Raw genomic sequence first — 23,112 nt, 5'->3', positions numbered from 1 at the left:
GAGGCGGGGGGGGGAGCGGTGGCCCACTCGGGACGGGATGGGACGAGCCCGGCTGGAGCAGCAGGGGCTCAGCTGCACTTTCCCCCTGCTTGCACTGGTCACTCCCGAGCAGCACACGGCTCCACCGCCACTTCTGCTGACCGGTGCAGACCCGGCCAGGCCCATCCCATCCGGAGCAGCACGTGGATGAAGCAAGCTTCCCACCTGATGGGAGGAGCCCAACCAGGTCATCACTGGCCAGCAGAAGTGGCGGCGGAGCCGTGTGCTGCTCGGGACTGACCGGCACAGGCAGGGGAAAGTGCAGCTGAGCCCCTGCCACTCTGGCCGGGCTCGTCCCATCCTGAGTGGCACACGGCTCTGCTGCTGCTTCTGCTGGCCGGTGCTGACCCAGCCGGGCTCCTCCCATCCCCAGCAGCACGTGAGGAGCCGACTTCAGCTGCGTGCTGCCTTTCCTGGCCGGTGCAGACCTAGCTGGGTCCGTCCCATCCGGAGCAGCATGAGGCTTCCCAGGTGCTGTTGGGGATGGGGTGAGCCCAACTGGGCTGGCACTGGACAGCAGAAGCGGCAGCGGAGCCTCTTCCTTCTGGGACCAGCTGGCACAGGTAGGGGGAAAATTCTGGGGGAGGTCTGATGCCCCTGAAGCCCCACTGCTGGTGCAGGATGTTAGAGGGGTCACAACCCCTTGCTACCTGGTAAGTTGTGCAAGGGGCGGGGCTTCCGTGGCAAAGGTCGGGGCGGGACACCCGTCCCAAGATGATCACCAGGGGGTGGAGCAGCTGAAGGGGCGGGGATAACCATGCAGCCCTCGACAGCTCACCAAAATTCATCAAGCGGCCCTCTACCCAAAATAATTGCCCACCCCAGGAATAATCACTTCCCTTGACCTACTGGCAACACTCCTACAAGGCAACTTGGTATGCTGTTAGCTTTCTTGGCAACAGGGGCATACTGTTGGTTTATATTCAGCTTACTGTCCACTGTATACCCCAGGTCCTTTTCTACAGAGCTGCTGCCCAGCCAGTCAGACGCCAGCCTGTACTGGTGGATGGGATTGTTCTGTCCTAAGTGCAGGACTTTACACTTGTCTTTGTTGAACCTCGTGAGATCCCTTTTGGCTCAATCTTCCAATGTGTCTAGGTCTCTCTGAATCCTAACCCTACCCCCAGCATATCTACTACTCCCCCCAGCTTGGTGTCATCTGCAGACTTGCTGAGGGTGCGCTCTGTGCCATCTTCCAGGCCATGGATGAAGATATTGAACAAAACTGACCCCAAGACTGACACTTGATACGACTGCCAACTAGACATCGAGCCATTGATTACTAACCTCTGAGCCCAATGCTCCAGCCAGTTTTCTTTCCACCTTACAGGTCCATCCAGCCCATGCTTCCTTAGCTTGCCTGTGAGAATGTTGTGGGAGTCTGTATCAAGTAATTCAGTTAATACCTGATTTATCAAGGGTTAAGTTTTGTGTGATCGGCCTTTTTAAAAACACTCTGCAGCCATTCATATGGGTTATGTCACAGCTGTAGAGTGCTTTTAGGGGCCTGATTGTGCAGAAAAATGTAACTTGCGCAGAGAGATATAGGACTATTACACATTTCAAAGCTCTCTGACAGTAACAACAAAAACGTTACTACTTCCTTTAGATTTTTTTCCTGTAGTTTTGCTAGAACGTTCACAAAATTCCTTCTAGCCCACTTCAAATATTTATGACCTCTGGGAAAACGAATTTAATAAGAATGAAAAAATGGCTATATCTATGCTTTTACTATCCAGGAACACCGACAAGAAGTTAAATTAAGTTTTCTAGGTCATCTACTTTATCAGCCAGAAACATTTTTATATGCTATAAATATACTCATAGAGAATAAAATCTCTCTGCTCTTCTGTTTCTCCAGTCTTTCACTACTTCGTGTTTGAATTTTGTATCCAAAGAATTGAAAATTGGGAGGCTGAAATTAGAGGTTTAAGGATCCTAATTCTGTGGAAATTGAAAGTGATATGGATGCCTTATTCTTTTGGGCTCTTGTGAAAATCTCAGCCATAGTTGTTTGGAACTACCTTATTGTAACATTCCCCTGAAGTACAATCATTAATGTTTATTGCTATATTTTTAGTTTGCAAATAAAATTGTAATGAAATTGATGCCATCATAGATTTTAAACAAAGGAAAATTATTTAAAGATAAAATATGGATAGATTGGGCAATGTAGTTTTGTCACTTCATGAAAGTGTCTGCTTTTTATCATAAGCAGCAGAAAAGTTATGGTTTGAACTTTAAACTGCCAGAGAGGTTCTTGCTTAAAGTAGCCTCTGTTAATTTGTTCTGCTAGAATTTGGTATCAAGTAGGGGTGCACCAATAAAGATTTTCTTGGCCAATAATGATAGCTGATAATTCACCAGGCATATTGGCCGATACCAATCCAATAATCGATTTACAGGAATGCAGCTGGGCAGCATGGAGAGCATCTCCCTGCAGGTAAGTGTGTGGAGGGGAAGGGCTGTGGGGTAGGGGGGCAGATCCGAGACCTCCACAGTGAGGGAGGGGGTGGGGCAGGGGCAGCAGGGTGAAGAGCACCAAGCCCATAGCGGGCAGTCTGCTTCCACCCTGCGCACAAATCTGGTGGGGCACATGGCCCCCCATGCTTCCTCTAGGGGTTCGTGCAGTGGCAGGAACACACTTCCCCTTCCCCCCTCCCCCCCAATGTCCCTGGATGAGCTGCTCACAGCTCCATCCCACTCCCTGACCCAGCCCCATGGTCCCGTTCACTGCCTTGGCTGGGCAGCGCCCCCAGCCCCTGCCCCATTCCCTCCCTTACCATGGGGGTCTTGATCTGTCTCCCCCCACTCCCCTTTCCTCCCCCATGCCCCTTCCCCTCCACAGACTTACCTACAGAGCGCTGTTCTCCATGCTGCTTGACTGCATTCCTGGCCATGTGCATGTTGTGACTGCACACAGTGTCTGGGGGCCCTTTCCACAAGGCATAATATATTTATTGGTGACATTATCAGCTACACTGGCCAAAAAAAGCTGATAGCCAATAATGTTAATTTTCCTTTTATTGGTGCCGATCAATATGGCACCGATATATCAGTGCACCTCTTGTATCAAGCTAGTTTTAAGTGATAAGCATATTAAAGGCCTTCTAAAATATAGGGTCTAAAGCTGTCCTTTGCATTACTTCTACTTTAGGCTGTCCTTGAAATGTCAGTTTGTGCTGCAGTGGCTCTTGCCCTTCCTCACACTTGTCTTCCTTTCTGCGAAGGCTGGTTGTAAACCCCTGACACTTGTTTATGACTTCAGGTTAAGAATTTGTGTCAGTAATGCCCTCTTCCAATTTTGATCTAGTCTGATCCTGATGCATCTGTTCTATCTCTACATGTTGGATCCAGTACTTTCCTTAACTCATCATAGTACTTATAAAGAAAACCACACTATGTAAAGTACAGAGCTTTTATGTAGTCGACTTTTAAGTAACATGTCTTGCCTGGGCTATTTTATCTTTGGTTAGAATGTATTATTTCTATTAACTGACCAATAGCTTTCTATAATCAGTGGCTTAGTTTACTCAGTCTTTGCTTAAGCAGTCAAAATTGATTATTTGTGTAGCGAGGGGAAGCTGTGTTGTTTTTAGCAGAAGTGATTTGGTTATAGAGGTTTTAAATGAAATGGGAGATTTAAATTTACCAGTAAATTAATGGAGTTAACTGCATTTTATTATCAGTGAGGTGTAACGTGATGTTGCATTCCATTTATTTGACAGACTTTAAGGAGTTAATTAGTATTTGATTTTTCTTTAGCTATCTGGTTATGCCATTCATGGGAACAGACTTGAGTAAGATAATGAAGCATGAGAAATTAACTGAAGACCGAATCCAGTTCCTGGTCTATCAGATGTTAAAGGGACTAAAGGTTTGCCGCTTCTTTATTGTTCTCTTACAAGTTAATTTTTTCCTTGGTTTACAATTGTTTGGATAACTATACATACCATATTTAGCCAAATCCAAGACTATTTTGAATTTAAGAAATTTCCCCCCCAAATAACTAGATTTTATCAATGGAAAACTATATATTTGTTATAATTTCCCTGTATAGGATCTAATTGTTCGAGGGTTGTCTTAAACTTGTTCCCAACCACAGGGGGCAGGCAAGCATCCTGACCCTGGTACTTTGCTCCCCCTATTGCTTATCCCTGTACTCAGTCCTTTGCTGCTCAACCTCTGTTCGCACTGCTGCTCCATCTACCACCTGCCCCCCCCAAGCACTGCTGTCCTATCCCTCAATGTGTAGCTGCCACTTCCCCTTACCCACACTTCTGCCCCAACAGCAGTGCAGGTCAGAGGATGAGGTAGCAGTGCAGGTTAGAGGGTGGGGTAGCAACTTGTGCTGCTGCCCCATCCCAATATACTGCTGCTCCATCACCTGACCCACACTTCTGCCACCATATCCCCTGATTCAGCTGCTGCCAATCAGCAGTGTAGATCAGGGGATGTGGATTGGGCAGCAGCATGTTGGGAGATGGGCAACAGCATGTGCTGCTTCCCACCCCTGCTACCTCATCTCCTGACCCATTCTGCTGACTGGGCAGCAGCACAGTCGGGATTTGGTAGCAGTATGAGTAGGGGACTGGGCAACAGCTTTTCAGGGGATGGGGAAGCAATGTGTGCTGCTTCCCATCCCCTGACCTCCTCTTCCCTATTTCCCCCTCTCCCCTAACTGGATCAAGGACCCATCTGGCTGCCCCATCTCCTGCCTGATTCTGCGACCTGTTCTGCTGCCCCATCCCCCACATCTCTCCTGACTGGATCATCCACCTGTCCTGCTGCTTATCTCCTGCCCAATCGCTGACTTACACTGCCACCCACCCCCCACCTGTTTTCCTGTACCTTTGCTCCTCCCCTGCCCCCACCCTCCATCCTCCTGCCCTACCAGGGCCATCCCTGTGCTTTGGGGGTGCCCCACCGCAGCCACCAGACACCGCCAGCTCCACGCTCTGACCACTTGCCACCCCGGCCCTGCATGTGTTGATATACCCTGCACACCCCAAGGGACGGCTCTCTGCCTTATCCACGCTCCTATCCATCCCTAGCCCAGGCTGCCACCCATCCTGGACTCTAGCCCTGGCCCCTAACCTGTACTCACTGGATTGCTGCAGAAGCGGCAGCAGCATCTGTGGCAGCAGCCCCATCTTTGGCCCTGAGTAATATCGGGACTGGGACAGAGTCGGGATGCTGGTACTTGAATCCAAGATGACTTTTCCTCCTCTGTCCCCTCCCCCGCCATCGATGGCAGAGAAAAAACCTCATCTTGAACTTAAGTGAAATACACTACTTTGGGGAGCTGACCAAACTGTGCTATAGAAATACGAGTACTGAAATTCTCCACAGTGGATTTATTTGTTAATGACAAATATTTTTCTGTGTTGCTTAAAACACTCTTGACACTGAAAGAATATGGATATTCTACTTGATGATCTGAATTTGGGGTCGCTGCATTGAATTCAAGATGGCACCTTTTAAATGCTATCCATACCTCTCATTCTGTTAAGCTAAAGGAGTTTCTCCTGCAATTTCATTCATTCTTTCATCTGCATTTGATTTGTGTTGCATCTGTGGCACATCTAGCCCCTACTAGCTGCAGGAACAAGAGATCAACATTGACTTAGCAAGGCTAGGGTTTCAGTGGCAAAACTCTCAACTTCAATGGATTCAATGTTCCATATGATCAATCCACTCAGGGTATTGCATATGCCAGTGCACAACACTTGAGCTATATGGCCAAAATAAACAGTCTCTAGGCTGCAGAAATTGTTTCAAAATGCTATTGTGAAGAGAACAATGTTGTCCCCCATCTCCATCCCCACCCATAGTAACTGTTAGAGAGAGCCTCCTTCTAGGCTGTGCTCAGGAAGGTTCTGGCTTTTCTGGTAATTCTGTTTGTTTTAATTAACTGTTTGTGGGATTCCTCCTTGGGGATATTCCATATGATTGTTGTAAATTAGTTTTAAACTGTTTTTGATAAGGTCAGTAAAGACTCTGAGGCATAGTATGTCAAAGGATAGAAGCTTGACTCCTGTGAGGTACTGGACTGTTCTGCTTCCTAGTAGATCCAAGAGGTACATAAGTCACTCCACGTTCTCAATATTGGGCTCTTATGTTAGGACCTCAATTAAACAATGTAGTGAAATATACAGCTAAGTTTAGGCATGAAACACATCCCACATGGACAGTTCACTGGCTTAAATGTCTTCCTGAATTGGGAATCTGACATTTCCTGTGAAATTCTAAAATACCTTTCCTTGATGTAACAATTCATGTAGCCATTCCCTGAGACCTGAAGAATCTCTCAAGTCTACTAGCTTGAGATGCTGGGGTGGCTTGGTAGAGGAAAAAGACAAATTAATATGGTTTATTGACAAATCTAAGTGTGGTGTTGCTGTAAGAAGTTAAAACTTTTTTGTAATTATCCTCCTTTCCAGTTTCTGTTCTTGCTCCCCCCTCCCCTATGCCCCCACAAAAAGAGGGAACTACTAAAAAACATCTTATTCTGCTCTGTTTCTTCTTCATTTGGCATTTTATAGATGATTAAAAAGGAGAGAGAACATTTTGAATTCTCCTTTTGCCTGTATGACTCCAGTAAATCCAAGACAAGAACCTTTCACTTGATGAGGACTGAGCAGGAAAGCAACAAGAATTTTTAATTTGTTAATTGTAATGTTTCTTGCCTTTGATTTAAAAAAAACACTGTTTATTATAAAAGGTTTATTGTTTTGATATTGTTCTTTCCTTCTGTTGAAACAGTTTCCAAAAGGAAAGAAAGTTACTCTGAAAGCTATTCTGTTCTGTCTTTAACACTGTGATGCAACTACTTCAGCTTTCAGATGAAATGTGATTGTTGGAAGTGCCTTGACCTAGATTTGCAGGCTGAAACCTGGTTTTTCCACAGTGGGAGCTATTTCTGTAGAATTCAATTCTGTTCATCTACAGGTGTAGACTCCAACATGGCTGTGAAAGAACAAGGTTTAGATTTTCCTGTATTCTTTACACTGTAAATGTTTTTGGTTTTTATCCTGATTTTGCAGTTTATATCATACAGGCCATTGGTGGGAATTTAAACAGAGACCCATGATACATTTTTCTCATTTTAAGCCTTGCATACAGTCTGGCTTCTAACCAGCTTTTCTTTCACATCTATACTATACTGGCAAACATTTGAAACAAAAAAGGAAAAAATCCAAGGTATGCCTACTATGCTGTGATGATGTGTGTGTCTGCTGTTTTACTCTGCACCCTGCTGCTTCACATAGCTATTTCCTTTGTACCTGTTGTTTTACTCCTATGGCCAGACTTAGTTTGTATAGCTTTATTTTGTCTTTAAGTGAATCCTGTTCCTTACTTATTCATCCTATGGCTCACACTGGGAAGCTCGGTGCTGACTGTAAGAACTGAAGTTCACTACATCCTTTCACACACACATCATATTTCCACCCTTGTGCCCCTCCTCACTCCCACCCTCCTGCTCACATGCCTGGTATGTAAATTCTATAGTTCACATGGAGAAAATAAAGCAGAGAAAATCAGAGACTCAATTTGAAACCACAAAAAATAGTAACCCCCATTTCTAGGGTAAGAACTTGGAGCCCCTTGATCTTGACCTTAATCACCAAAACCATATTACCTTGTCCTGTTGTTTATTTGCCCCTTCTTGGGGAAATGGTCAAAACAGTTGATGCATACATGAATTGCAGGGAGCACATTGAGTAAAGAGAAAATGAGCAGAAAGCTCCTCTGGTGATCAGGCATCTCAGTTTTACAGAAACTAGGACATTTATTGCACTACTAGTGAAACCTGCAGGGTTACTTAAATATTCCTTGTAAACAGGTATATATGATCAGTCTAATCTTGCTGCATCGTTCATTGGAAATGATTTCTCTGTTTGCTATTTGTCTTCCATCCCCATGCTTTTAGGAATACAACTCTAACCATGTCAACCATATAAGCAGAAACCTATGACTGTATTCATCCATTAGGACAAGAATATCAGAACCTTCCGTACTGTGTACCAAACATTCTCTAACAAACAATCTGTCGACTTCACTGAATTATTACACTCTTTATTTTTCTCTTCAGACTAATTCACTCTAAGGAAGCACCATTAGATAATTTCCGTATAGAAATTTCCAGCAGTAGAGATGCTTCATGGTTGTTTGCTTGAGGATTTCTGTGAGAGCACTAGACCAGTATTATGGTAGGCTCAGCTTAGTGCTTCTGGGTTCTTGTTTTTGAGAGAATGGAATTTACTTCTCTTTCCTCCAGCCCCATCTCCTTTTGAAAATGTTCCTTGTAAAGGGGTTCATCTTTGCACACTCCCTTGTCACATCATCCTGTATAGATTATACTCTGAAATGTTCCGCAGGCTTAATCCAGAAGTTAGTGGAGGAAACTGTGTGGACTGCACAATTTGTGTTGGAGCTTTGGAACTGGTCCATCCAAAGAAAATGCTTACAGACCTCACTAGTCAGTTTTGTCCCTTCCCCTTCAGTTCCTCCCTTCCCTGTGAGACAAAATAGTCTGGTCACTTCCTGTGTTCTGCTGAAGCTTGTAACTTACCACAATGTAACTAGTTTTGGCTGCAGTAAATAGTTGAAGACTCTATATAACAGCAGATGTATGTGCAGGATCTGTCATTAGTAAAAGCACAGTGCACCACTTTTCACCTAGGGGTGGGTGTCACACATTCAGCTGTTACTAAGTGTAGTTAAAATGCAAGCAGGCACACATTTAAGCTGTTTAGTATGTGTTAGGTGCCTTCATGGTGCTGCATAGGTATTCTCTTTCAGGTAAGGGATTATCTCCTAATATGTACTGATTTTAATAGGTCACGACATACCAATGATTTGCAATAGTTGCAAGTGAATGTGTAATAAGGCCTTTACAAAAATTCAAGCATTTTTGCCAAGTGGAAAATCTGGCACCAGAAATGAAGTGCTAAGTAATTTGGTCTCAGCATATTCTATTAAGAGTGTTTAATAAATATATGAATTATACGAGGAGATTTCAATTAAAGTTTATTCTATCCTCATGTGCATTTCTAACCTGCATTGTTGGTTGTGGAGGGGGAGAGACCTTTAATAAAACTACCTTTCGTAAAGGTTACTGTAGTAGGGAAAAGATTGTACCATGGAATATCACCCATATATTTAGCCATGCCACTGACTGGAGCAAACAGGCAACAAAGAGGCAGCAGTTCAACATGGGAAGAGATTACTTAATACTATAATATTTAAGGAAAACCATTCTTCCTGGAAGTGGTGGAGGGCGCATGTTTAACAAGACCCTGAGACTAAATTCTTTTAATTCCTGCCATATTATTGTGTGCAGACATCACTGGCTCTATGGCATATTTCTCTGTGTTTAATTTTGCCAGCAAATAAAGTCTGTAAATTCTTTAAGCAGTTGTATTCTTGAAATATGAGAGCTTCAATGAGAAAACATTTGCTTGTTCAAATATAAAGCAGGCTGTTGGCAAGAGATAGCTGGTTTGTTTGTTACAGCGTTTTGTTGGAAGCCTGACTTCTTACAGACTTCCGGAAGAATACTCTCAGGACTCTGTACACAAGCACAGGACTTCCTCATTATCAAGGAGTTTCCTCCCATCCTGATATGTCACACACCCATACATGACATTAACTGGTTGCCTGTATGCTTGAGACAATGGCAAGATTCACATTATGAATCGTATTCCATGACACCTATCACTCTCCTGCTCTGTTTGTCTACAACAGTAACTTCATGTTTGAGAGGTAGTTTAATGTTTGGTTCCCTATGGTTGATGCCAGAATTGTCACTGCCATAATGTAACTCGCATCTGATTCACCATCTGAGCATTTTCATTGAATGTGACCTTTTAATTATGACACTTGGTGTTATTCGTGACTTGAGCTTTCTTATACTTTCTGCCTCATAGATTCATAGATTGTAAGGTACCTTGGAAGATCATCAGGTTCAGCCCCCTGCACTAGGCAGGAAAGGCAGCTGGGGTCAGGCAACCCCAGCAAGGTGACTGTCCAGTCTCCTCTTGAAGATTTCCAGGGTAGGTGACTGTACCACCTCTGGAGGGAATTTATTCCACAGTCTGGAAACCCTAACTGTGAAGAAGTTTTTCCTAATATTAAGCCTGAAATGGTCTTCCAGGAGTTTGTTGCCATTACTCCTGGTTTTTCCCAAGGGTGCCCTGGTGAATAGTTGTTTACCGAGCCTTTGATGTACTCCCCTGATGTAGCGGTAAGCTGCTACCAAATGCCCTCTCAGCCTTCTCTTTTTCAGGCTGAAGAGTTCCAGGTCCCTCAGCCTTTCCTCGTATGGCTTGCCATGCAAGTTTCTGATCATGTATAGCCCTTCTCTGAACTCTCTCAAGTTTTACCACGTCCTTGTTAAGTGTGGCACCCAGAACTGGACGCAGTACTCCAGTTGGAGTCTCACCAGTGCCAAGTAGAGCAGAAGAATAACTTCCTTGGTTTTGCTGGAGATGCATCAGTTGATGCATGCCAGAGTATTATTTGCCCTGCTGGCAACAGCATTGTACTGCCAGTTCATATTCATACTGTGGTTTATTATTATCCTCAGGTCCCTTTTGTTCATTGTGCTGGTCAGTTTGGCACCACCAAGCCTGTAGGTGTGTAGTGGGTTGTTCGTCTCCAGATGGAGCACTTTATATTTCTCAATGTTGAACTTCATCTGGTTCTTACTCGCCCAACTTGCTAGCCAGTCTAGATCCACCTGTATCTGTAGCCTATTTTCAAGCATGACCACGTGCCCCACAACTTGGTGTTGTCTGTGAACTTGCCCAGTGATCTCTTTGCCCCACATCCAAATCATTGATAAAGATGTTGAAAAGTACTCCAAGCACTGACCCCTGTGGGACAGTTGGCCACTTCTCACCAGGACAACACAGATCCGTTCGTTAGGACTCTCTGGGTCCTACCTTGCAGCCAGCTTTGTACTCACCTAACTGTCTTGCAGTTAAGCCCACAATCCTCCAATTTGCTCATGAGAACATCATGGGATACGAGATCAAAGGCTTTTTGGAAGTTAAGGTGTACAATGTCAACCTCCTCTCTCTTATCCAGGTGGTGAGTTACCTGATCATAAAAGGAGATGAGGTTGGTAAAACAAGACCTGCCCGCGACAAAGCCATGCTGGTTGTTATTCAGAATCCTACCGTCTGCAAGCCTATTGCACATAGACTCCTTAATGAATTTTTCCAGGGTTTTCCCTGGGATAGAAGTTAGGCTAATTGGCCTATAGTTACCTGGGTCCTCCCTCCTCCCCTTCTTGAAGATGGGCACAACATTGGCCCTCTCCCTGTCCTCAGGGACCTCTCCAGAGTGCCACAAGTTTTGGAATAGTTTTGCCAGGGGCTCTGCGATGATTCCCAAGAAACTTACATAATCATCAGCCAAGGTGGTCTAGAAAAATATAAGCCCAAGGCAGATGGGCATGCCTCCTTGTAAAACCAGCACTAGACACAGTGGAGACAGCAGAGGCAACAGTTAAGAAGCTTATAAACTTTATTATAAGCAATTTGAGTACACTGCTTCCAAAAGCAAGGGTATTAGGTAGGAGAGTGACCCTTTGTATATTCTGGGAGTGTGTATATTTAACAGATGGGACTAGAACAGTCTCTGAGCATTTGATAAATTTTATATGGTGGAGGTATCCATTTAAGTAAAATAAATGAAAATAAAAATGCAGAATCAATAAATGAGTGAGAGACATTTTATTCTTGTTAAATTAGGATGTTGCTGGGAACCTTGGAATATTAGATCTTGGGCTGCTCTAACTTGTACATGTAGAGACTGAAGTCTAAAATTCATGCTAGGTCTGTTTGGAGAAGTTGAATAACGCACCCATGTGTGACCCTCCTTTCTCTCCCACTGTGCTCCTCAAGATGTGGATTATTTGCCATGTGGCTTATCGCAACAGTAGATTTAATCTTTCAGTATTGGAACGATTTTTTCAGAAAGGGCAAGTTTCACGCCAGGATTGGACAGCTACTCAGACAAATAACTCAGTTGTTTGAGCTCTGTGTTAAGGAGCTCAAGCTCATGCTTTTCCACACCTCACAACTAAAGATATTTATTCCCAGGTTCCGGGAGTTGGGGGCGTTTTAATTAGAGTGGCTCCAAAAGCCGTTCTAATTAAAACTCCAAGAGTGTCTCATGTATCAGCATTCCCACCCTGAAAAATGGCATCAAGGGCATTTTAACTAAAGCTTGTTCAACAAGCTTCAGTTAAAGTGCTCCTGCCACCATTTTTCAGCACAGGGATGCTAATATATGTAATACTGGAATCTGCTGGAACACGGTAGTCACCACACTCCAGCAGACTCAGTTAATCGAGTCTGCTCTGACGTGCTGTAATTACAGTGCATCAGAGCAGCCTTGATGCAGGTGCATAGGTGCCCCAAGGAACTAGTTGGCCTTGAAGGGATTCAAATGTAGCTTGGTATCATGTACATCAGTTTGTATAATAAAGTAAATTACACCTTGATTAACTATGGCTAGGATAGACATGCAGCCATCCCAGAGTAACTTGCACAGTAGATTTCACTGATATGTGGCAGAGCAGCAAGCAATAGCCTCTTTGCCTTTAATAAGTGGCTACCCCAGGATAGACTTGGGCAGATAAATTTAGCTGATGTTAATCACATTGGTGGTGTTTTACTCTAGCTCCTTCAGTATTAATTCTCCACTGGATTAAAAAAAAAGTTATCCCAATTTAGGGGGTTGTGGTATCTGCACACAGCAGCACTGTGTCTGGTCTGTCTAGAGCTGGCAGGATGAATTGGGATTGGAAATAACTGACCAGCTTCTATTTGCAAATTTATTTGCCTTTGTGCCAAACTGCTGTTATACCCATCTCATTTTTCTTCAATGAAATAAGACTTGGAGAATGCCTGGACAAAACTGAATAGCATTTCCCTGTCTCCTGTTCACCACCAATACCTTTTGAATTGTCATTAGTATTTGCCCTCCTTTGTATGCAGATCTTGTGAACTGCTCAAACCTTTTAATTTAATTTGGAAGGTCAAAGATGAACCTGGACAGGTAATTCTCCTATGAGGCTGAGAGCAGTAATTTAACTCCTTGTTGATTGTTTGAAAGTTAAAGGGGTTATATGTTAAGAAAAATCTAACTTGAAATTGCTACATTCCTAAATATTTCAATTGAGATTACAAGCTACATGGAAAAGGGAATTTTGCATTTAACTCTGTTCTTGCCAGTGTGCTATGAAGTATTTCAAATATGGTCCATGTTCTAAAGTACAGCAGTCTTCCAAGTGGAGTTTCAAAAGCTCATAAAATTCAGATGCTAATGGCAATAATTAATACTCCCGCAAAAATTCAAGCATTACACACATCTCAGTTGGTTCTTATAGTTTTCTGATTGTATTCCTTCACCGCCCAGGTTTGTTTGCCATAACATTAGCTTACCAATACCAATCTGTCTTTTTGTACAACTGCCTACAGAACTATGCAGAAATTCCCAATGCATGGAATATAGAAGATTATTGTGACCCTATGAGCATGGGAGTGCTGCTCAATACAGAATATACATCACTATCCTAAAACCATCTAGTCCTTGTGTATCCATTTTGTTGAGTTATGTTTTGAAAAACTCAAACACAGGTAGATTGCTGAAAAGATAATGAATGTTCCAATAGGAGAGAATATATTTTAATATTATTTTCAGGCAGGGATACCAATTCAAGAAGGTTACCTGAACATCTAGGAATGTGAGACTAGAAAGGACCTCTTGGCCCATGAAGTTGGGTCCCCAGTGCTTAAGTCTCTTTTAAATCCTAGGATAAATGTCAGCATGTTCTATGTGCTTTCCTAAAATGGGGTCTTCTAGAGCAGTGGTTTCCCCGCTCCCATGGGCTCTGCAGACTATATCTAAGGTGCCCATGAAAGAGGACTATGATCAATCAAAAGTATGTGAATACCCACACTTAAAATTCAGAAGGATCTGCACCTCTATTCAACATTTCCAAAGGGGTCTGCAGATTTAAAAAGTTTGAAAACCACTCTTCTAGAGGGTGGAGTGCGCTTGTTTAGGTATCCAAATCTAAGCTATGATTGTCCAGTTTAGATATTTCTTTCCTCTAGAAAGCAAGAAAAACCTTATGACCCGATGTGTAATTTCAAGAGTCCAGGACAACCTTCTCGTAAAAATATTTTGTGAAGTTCTTGGGTGAATAAGTTAGAAGTGTTTCATAAAAGGATTACTCTTTTTTGAATTCGAAGTAAACTTGCATAAATGACATTATCATGCTGCTCCTAACACTCTGATTGGTCTCTCTTCACCTTTCTACTTAGTAGCTAGTAATTTTTGCTTATATTTTTTAACACAGCAATGCAGGTTTATAGACTATTTCTAAAAGGCATAAACTATAACTAGGGAAATCATCTTCACAGTCAAGGAACCTGTATTAGTTTCAAGTTACTTTAGCAGCCCACAAGGTTACTTTGTTAGTGTAAATTAAGTAACAATTTACTAAAGAGCCAATACATGTCAGTTAACAGTCTTTTTTTATTTATTTATTTCCACAGTACATCCATTCATCAGGCATAATTCACAGGGTAAGCAAAACCTATGAAAATGATTATTTTAATTTGTATACCATAGCTGCTGTTCATGTGCATGTGTGACCATTTCCAAGTTGTTTAATTTTGCTTCAGTGTTTGTAATGTATATGGTTTCCTCAGCAAACATTTTAAAACAGCTAGTGAATAGAGATGTTTGAAAATATTCAACTAAAATCTTTTTAAAGGAAAAAATAGTGATTTAGAGTAAACAAAAAGGTCATATTAATTCTCCCATATCCTTAACAAAAATATAATGATAATTTTTTTCCACCAGAAAGCTTAGCAAATAAGCAAAAATACTAAGTTTCAGACTTTGTGGTCAATGTTTTCCATTTGGAAATTATTTTATATTTTTTCCACACTGTCAATTTTTCTGGGGAAAATAAAGTTGGCCATTTTGATTTCTTTTGTGCTCTCACAGTTCCCACTCAAAAGCTCACCTGAATCAATGTGGGAGTCCTAAAAATATTTTTGATTACCTACACTTGTCCTTATTTCATGACAGAGGCTGGCTTAAGTAGCATAAAAGGAGGATACTCCTTTGCGGGGTGGGGGTTCCAACACAATACCAAAAACATCACAAAGTATTCTTTGTTCCAGTTGTTTTAATTGGGCCAATGGAAATACCTTTTCAACAGAAACCCGATATAATACAACACTTCAATAACTGTATTTTTGCCTCCACAGCTGCTGTGGTCATGGTCTAAACTTTACAGTCACTCAGAATCAGAGTCAGCAAGATGGAGCTTAGAAAAGAGACTCTTTCAGCTCTGTTTCAGAGATTTTTCAGCTGTCCCTCCAAAGACTATTTGGCTGTGAACAGACATGGGGGGAAAAAAAGAAAAATGCACTTTACTGGAAGCAGCAGTGAGTTAGTTCCACCCATCTCTGCAGTGTCTGTATAGATTGGGCACTTCAGCGGGGCTTTTTGACACTTTCATCGCAGTTGAATCAGCTATTAGATAGAAGCGCCAAAAAGCCCCACTAAAACACCTGATCTATACAGACGTTGGGGTGAGCCAGGTCCAACCAACACAATGCCTCTTCTGGGCATGGTCTGGGCTCAGCGTGGGACCACGCAGAGTTTAAAGTAAAGTGCCATTAGTTGGGGGTTTTTTTCCATGTCTGTAAGCAGCCTTTGATTCTTAATAGCCTGCTGTGAAGAAATCCCCTTTTTGGCTGCCCCACCTCTGCTTGGAGACAGCCCAGGGCCCTGGGATTCTCACTCTGCCTGGTCAGTTCACCTGGCCTCCTAGGTGATAGGTTTGTAAATTTCACGGGGGGGGGAGCTCACCCTTCCTTTGTGTGACCTTTCCCACCATTTACCTGGAGGTGCAGTCCTAGGGTAGTCATCACTCATCAAGGTAGGGGCTGACATAGTTCGAACTGACTGGTCAGCATCAGTGGTGCTCAGAAAATACCTGATCCTAGTTGGGTCCAGGTGATGAGATCAGAAAGGTTATTTATAAGGGTCCCTCTAGCTTAGAGAGGGGAGACATGTTTTGAACACGGCAAACAAGCCACGCAGCCTCCAGAGAAAGAGCTTGGTTAGACTCTGGATGTAAATCTGAATTTTAGCTAGTAACTTGGGATGAAGTGATCTAGAAGCGTATCAAAAGGCTACTAATCAGCTTCTGTTTGCTCAGGGTTTTTCTTTTGATACTTCTCTGACCTGTACTCCTCCCCATGCCTACCCTCTCCAATCAGTAAAGCTATCCGTTATACCAAGCCATGCTGTACCTGCTCGAGAGGGATTAGATAAGCCTTTTAGTTCCCTTGCTCAGCTGACTAAGGGAGGCTACTGTTAATGCTTCAGGCTATATGAAGCACCCAGATATATCCTGCTAGGGGCAAAGCACCCCCACAGACTACAGGGTCTGTGTACCCTGTGCGGCACAGAGCCCTAACAAAGACCAGCTCCTGGGTGGTGACAGTGGTTAACCCAGGCTTGCGGGTGTGCTTCAGGAAGGAGGTTGGCCAGATGTAGGCACCCTAGGGGAGACACCTGAAGCATGGTTTTTGGTTGGGCACAGTGAGGCAGGTGGCTCAGGGCAGGAGTGGCCCCTACTTTCCTGCCACACCCACATTCCCCATTTCTTTGTCATCCATTTCTGTGATGTAATTGAATGAACATTGAAAACTTCTGGGAGTGGGGATAGTTCTCCAGTGTGACTCACCTAAATATACAAAAGATTTAGAAAAAATGAGTTTTTTTTTCCTAGTCTAAGATCACTGAAAGATCATTGACTTTCTGTAATAACATTTAAGAATCTTAACTTTTCATAGCCATTTGCCATCTACCCTTACTTAAAAATAGTCTCAAACTCTGTGATGTCAATGAATCAGTAGAGGGCAATATTGATGTATATCAAGATCTGCCCTTTATTGTTGACCTTTTTACTTAATAGGTTCTATTCAAATAAATTAGTCTTGACATGAAAATTCCCCTTTGCCACAATTTTTTTGAGAAGAGAAGTTTTAGGTAAAGTATGTTTCAGGTAAAGTAGGTCTGATCATAAAGTCTTTCTAACCCTTTTTAACACTCAAAAGTACCCCAGGCATGTGTGGACAAATAATCTCTAAGTATATCTTGATATATGTCAATGGACATTTTTAATTAAAGATTTGTTAGGAATATATGTATGGCGTAATAGCAGTTAAACTCAACCAGAGTCAAATAATTTTCCTTATCTGATTTCCCCTTCTGGGTGTAAATAATCCAAATTAATATCCAAACTAGCTTTCTTAATTAGATTAGGCTAGTTGTCTTTATTATGACTTAAATGGAACTTTTGTTCAAGACTGTCTTACATAAGAACATAGCATAGCCAGGTTGAAAAAGGGACTAGATAAATTCATGGATGATAAACCTATTAATGGCTGTTGAGCAGGATGATTAGAGATGTTTCCCTTAGCACCTCTAATCCTATAATGGGGTGTGATAGAAACAAACTCCCAGGCCCAGTCACAGTACTGGCCCGCCTGTCTGTCTTTGGGCAAGCTGCCCACCTTACTTGTCTGCCACACCTTGTTGTAAATTAAATGTTAATTAGGTGGGAGGCTGCCCTTCGAGCACCCTAATGTCTAAGGGCAGTAAACCCACAAATCCTACCTGCCGCTTTAGTGTCCCATGTCTTGCAGATGTTCCTGTGAGTTGTGCTATGCTCTGGCTTGAGGCCGGGCCCAACTCAGCTCAGTGTTAGGCCTTTCTCATACTGTCCTATACAGGGTCTCACACATACCACCCCCCTCTCACTGGGGCATCTAGTACTCCGCCTGCTCTCACCAGGCCTCTTCCACTCATACCCCCTTACTGGGCCACATTCACCCTGCTGTGCTCCCTTGAGCGACCCCGGAGGGCCATCAGGCTTGACTCTGCACCTCGGCCAGCCTTGGCACAGCCTTTTGGGCCTCCCCCGTGACCCTCATCTGAATGGTGGTTTGGCAATTAACAGAACACTGGGCTGACTCCTCCCATGGCCCCTCACTGAGTAACACCACCCGCTAGTTCACAATTTTGGGCCTGATGACTCACCCCTTTCACTCACAGCTCTCCCTCTGCCACCTCTCATGGCCTCAGGCCCACTTGTGGCCTCAGGCACCTAAAAGCTTACCTGGGCCTCTGCCCCTTCCTTCCAGGGCCTCAACATACTCACCACTTGGCCAGGGCCTCAACTGAACTCTCACTCCTTCCTGGAGCTCCAGGGCTTTTCACCCCAACAGGCTCAGGTGCCCCTTGAATGGGCATGCTTGGCCCCACTACTCTTCTCCAGTGTCTTGCAGCCTTATGGGCTCAGGTGCCACTCATGGGTATGCTTGGCTCCACTATACCCTCTGGGGTTTCACACCCCTATGGACTCAGGTGCCTCACATGGGCATGCCTGGCCCCACTCCTCTCCGGTTTTATAAACCCACCGGTTAGTGAGGGCTGGGGTTAAGGTGCCCCTACCTGCCTTTCACCAGGGAGGTAATTGGCCTGGCATTTTTGGGGGACTGCTTCACTACAAACAGTCCCGTCAGGCCACCCTTCCCCAGCAGGGTGCAGTTTCAGGTCATGCTCAGGACCAGGAGCCTCCTGCCATCCCCAATAGCTCCTGCCCTTGCTTCCAAGATGAGTAGCCGGGTGGTGTTGCTCCCTCGGCTGCTGGCAGCAAACTGCTGCCCCAACCCTGAGAGCCAGGATCTTAAAATGACCACCTCATCAGGGCCGGCCTGCACCTGCCTGCTGCCTGCTTTTTTCCTTAAAGTGGTGGACACCGAAGATGTTCTGCCACCCACCTTCCCCCCTAAAATTGGTTCCTGGGGGGAGGTTTTTTCCTGCTGCTCGCGAAGCAGGCTCACTTGGAGCCTGCAACAGCCCTTAAGTGGCAAGCACCCTGCTGGTGCTTCATCACATGGGGTATACCAGGAGGGTATTCAGTAGAGGGGATAGGTCACCCTAGAGATATCTGGTTCAATGCTGTCCCTCAATAGCATCGACCTCTGCCACCGCTGGAGACAGAATACTGGGATAGATGGACCATTTGTATATCACTGACCCTGTATATCACTTCTTATGTACTAAAACATTTCCTCTCCTTAAGGCAAGAGTAAGTTTTTACTCTTGTGATGTATTTTTTCCATTTGTTGCAAAAATCTATCTCAAGCCTGATTATCTTAATAGGATCTGAAACCTGGAAACCTGGCAGTAAATGAAGACTGTGAACTGAAGGTAGGAAATATAAATTGACTGAATAATCTGATCTGTTGCAAGTAAACTGCATGAGGCAATGTGACTGAAACAATGGTAGTATCAAAGTGAATGATAAAACTCCCTTGACTTCATTGAGGTGGACATTTCAACCTTTTGAGAGACATGAGGCCTTGCTATGTAACTACAACAAAAAGTGGAAGCACAAATGTGGTACAGTATTCTTCCAAAACTGATATATCAAAAGAGATCATGGCATTGAATTATCCTGTATGTTTGACTTCAATCCCTATTGAAACAATGGAAGACCTCTTAAAGAAACAAAACCCTGAATGTTAGGGCCCATTCACCTCATCAGATGTACTTGCATAGCTCAGAGAGGTCACTGGTATGTGAAAACAGCTGATGGGTCAATTAATTTCCAAAGGAATTGTAAAACTAAGCATGACAAATGGCAATGTATCATATTAGCAATGGAGAATGACTATCAAATATTTTTTATCCAATAAAGGTAAAGAGAATGAGGAAATTCACCCACATTGCAAAGTTGGGAACTGTTGTCAATGAATTCACATAACTGTTAGATAAATGAAGATATTCACAGGTTAAATTATTCCCAGCATAACTGGAAGTGATTGCTGAGGTGGATGCTGCCTGATAGGGGGGGTGGTAAAGATGGGTATAAAAATTGCAGTTGACCCCTTTTGATGGGGTAGAGCTGGAACTGGTAACTTATACACTTGTTTGCTGAATGGATTGGTGTAAGTATATGTGCATACATATACGTTTTTATAAATCCGAATAGCCTTTGTATGTGCAGTGTGTGATAAATGCTTCGTTATTTTATCAGACAGTCATTCAGTGAAGAAACTGACTTTCGTAAAAATAAATAAATAAAGTCATGTCATCATTGTCCAGTGCTGTATACAGGCACTTTTCTTATGTCCAGCAGTACATGGCCAAGAATATCAGAATCCGGATCTAAATTTGTACATTTTTTGCTTCTTTGAAATTGGTTCTTTTCATAATATTGAATCTATTGAACTAATATAAACATTAAATGCATTTAGACAGTGGTATGTTTCCTAGAAGGAGGATAGTTATGGTTGGTTTTGCAGAATAACATCTAGCCTTTAATTGGATAGCTTCTGGTTTTTTATTTTATTGTTTGATCATAAGAAACAGGTGTTTAAAATCTTCTAGGAGCTTTATATATGGAAATAGTTACCAGCTGTTTCTTTTGCTATACTATTTCCAGGTACCCTTGCCCTGTGTCTTGCTGTCTTCAGCAGATACCACCTGAACTGTTTGTACAAGGAGGCGTTACCATCTGCAAGTTTCAGTCTAGATCATTAAACTGAAATACCGAATCTGACACATTTTGATTTTATTATTCTGTTTATCTGCCTGGGGAATCTTCCAGTCCATCAACCTGTTAGTATAATATTTATAGTTAGAAATAATTATCTAAAATAAACCTGTCACAGCAATATGCATTTAATTGCTGTGGCGAGTTCGTTATGAAAAAGCAAATAAAGTTTTGTTCAATAAAGCAACATACACATAAGCGTGCCATGACAAATTTTAGAAATTTAGGGTCTATTGCTGATGCAAGATCATGGTAGAGGTGATATCTTGGCATTGATGTAAGTATATGTGCATACATATACATTTTTATAAATCCAAAGATTAAAGTTGGCAATATTGCAAAAGTTAAGTTTTAATGCACAGTTTTAAGAGTGTCCATTTTGCATGTAAACATTATCAGAGAGATTCCACCTCCACAGAGCCTCAAGTGACTAGAGTAAGGTCCTAAAACCATAACCTGCACATGTAGGTTAAAAAACTGACAGTTTCTTCCACCTTTCTTTGGCACTAATCATTTTGTAGGGCTTGCAAGGGTACACTGCTCATTGACTTAGGACTAATAAGCTTGACTGTATTTATCAGCACAACTTTGTCTTCTTTTTCCATAGCTAATGGGTTTACAGTTTGGCTGCCAACTTAATAGTGTGTCTTATCCATCTTTAAATCTCCACCTAAATGCTTATTGTAAATTTCTACAGCATATGCTTGGTCATGCATTTTCAAATATTCATAAGACTATTTTATTAGCAACCTGTTTCCTAAGGTTAACTAAATGCAGACTTGCAAGGTGGTCTATTTATAAGCTTACTTTGAAGTTACAAAGTTCTCTTGCTTTTGTTGTTGAAATGGTAATCCATTTCAACAACAAAAGCAAGTGAACTTTGTAATTTAAAGGGTTTCCTTTGTAAATTAAAGGGTTCCCCGCCCCCCCCAGCCCCAAGTAGAACCTCATGTGATTAAAGGGATTTTGCTAAAATTTGGCCCAAAATTTGTTTCTGGCAAGGCAAATCCCAGACTAAAAGTGGAAAATCAAGAGCGTATTAGAATGATGGCTTTGTATGAATATCATTATGCAACTTCAGCTATGGTGATTTCAAACAGTATAGTTATGATTCTTGAGAATAAATTAGTATTTAGTCCTAACAAATAAACCTAGTCCTAAAATTTCTGAAAAACACGCAAAAATTCTCAGTAATTTTCTTTACACCTTTATAAAAAAAAGAATGGAATTGTACTGCAACTGTGTCTAAACCTGAATGATGTTGCAAATCTTAAATGTAGTAAATTATTACTTATTACTGAATAAAGCGGTAGAAGCACTCTATCATCAGTGGTACAAAGTTGGCCATCACACCGCAAGAAAAAAAACCAGAAGTATTGCTTTTCATTTATTTTGAAATATTAACAAGACATGGGAGATTACTCTGTATTTGTTTGAAAGCTACGTTTTAAAATGCATCTTCCTATCCCATAAAAGAATATTTTTATTCCATTTGTGCTTAGTTCTTCTGTGTTCAGAGTTTCAGTGATAACATTCCTCTGAGCAGGGTAGAAATTATATTCCATTTCTGTTTTAAATGCAGTTGCCTCATTAGCTGACATAAACTGTGGAAATTTGTTTAAATGAGGCAGTAATGTTAAGGCCATATTTACACTTTACAGTCTGATTCCATGAATAGCAATATAATGTAATATTCCTGTTTTATTACTGTCAGGGGAATGAAACTTTTTTTTTAATGGCAAAGTACTTTTAGATGGTTGACTGTTAAAAACAGCGTGTGTTAAAAATCCAGTGTCCTTGCGCATTTTTCTCTCTCTATTTCCAGCATAAATCTCTGTCCCTGGGGTATATATAAAACCTGGTGAACATGGGAATTAGTATTTATTTGAGTAAATCTACATACTTTAGCATCTATGGGAGATCATATATTGTTTTTCTTTATTTTTGTCCTAGCCATAAGCCATTCTTTCAGTTTCTCTCAACTAATCAGTGAATGGTTATGAAATTTATGGCTCTTCCTCCTTATATTTCTAGTTAGTATTTTCTCACTGCTGTGAAACTGCTTACTGGCCAGCTTGTTACTACTGCAGCATTGTGTAGCAGGAAGCATGATGTGATGCTACTGCGCAGTCACCATCATCTAAAAGCCATTCAGCAATGCTACTGCGCAGTAACTCCAGTAATTTAGTACTTGTTTATACAGTAATTGTTTAAACAAATACTAAATGACTGCACAGTAACAACTGCACAGTCAGCATCTCAGGTAGACGTGGCCACTGACTTATTTTAAGAACTGATCTTTAATCTTAACCACCTTCACCTTTAGAAGGTTCCTGCTTCTAGGCTCCTGTATTGGACCATTTCGTACAAGTTGACACAGATTTTCATGTTCCCCTGCT

At 42.4% G+C, this 23,112-nt stretch overlaps 1 protein-coding gene across 3 annotated transcripts in view; it reads left to right on the top strand.

Moving 5' to 3' along the window:
* MAPK12 (mitogen-activated protein kinase 12) overlaps positions 1–23,112 on the top strand; it is a 58,383-nt gene that overhangs the window by 19,852 nt on the left and 15,419 nt on the right. For all 3 annotated transcript variants that reach the window (XM_025215467.1, XM_006016515.3, XM_025215462.1), the window contains exons 4-6: positions 3,805–3,916; positions 14,619–14,648; positions 19,318–19,365. In XM_025215467.1, coding sequence (XP_025071252.1) covers positions 3,805–3,916; positions 14,619–14,648; positions 19,318–19,365 — 190 coding nt within the window. The remainder of the gene's footprint in view (positions 1–3,804; positions 3,917–14,618; positions 14,649–19,317; positions 19,366–23,112) is intronic.

The sequence above is a fragment of the Alligator sinensis genome, unplaced genomic scaffold (genome assembly GCF_000455745.1).
Source record: "Alligator sinensis unplaced genomic scaffold, ASM45574v1 scaffold600_1, whole genome shotgun sequence".
Taxonomy (NCBI): domain Eukaryota; kingdom Metazoa; phylum Chordata; order Crocodylia; family Alligatoridae; genus Alligator; species Alligator sinensis.
The sequence above is the reverse complement of the archived record's forward strand: the minus strand, read 5'-3'. Positions and strand labels throughout refer to the sequence as shown.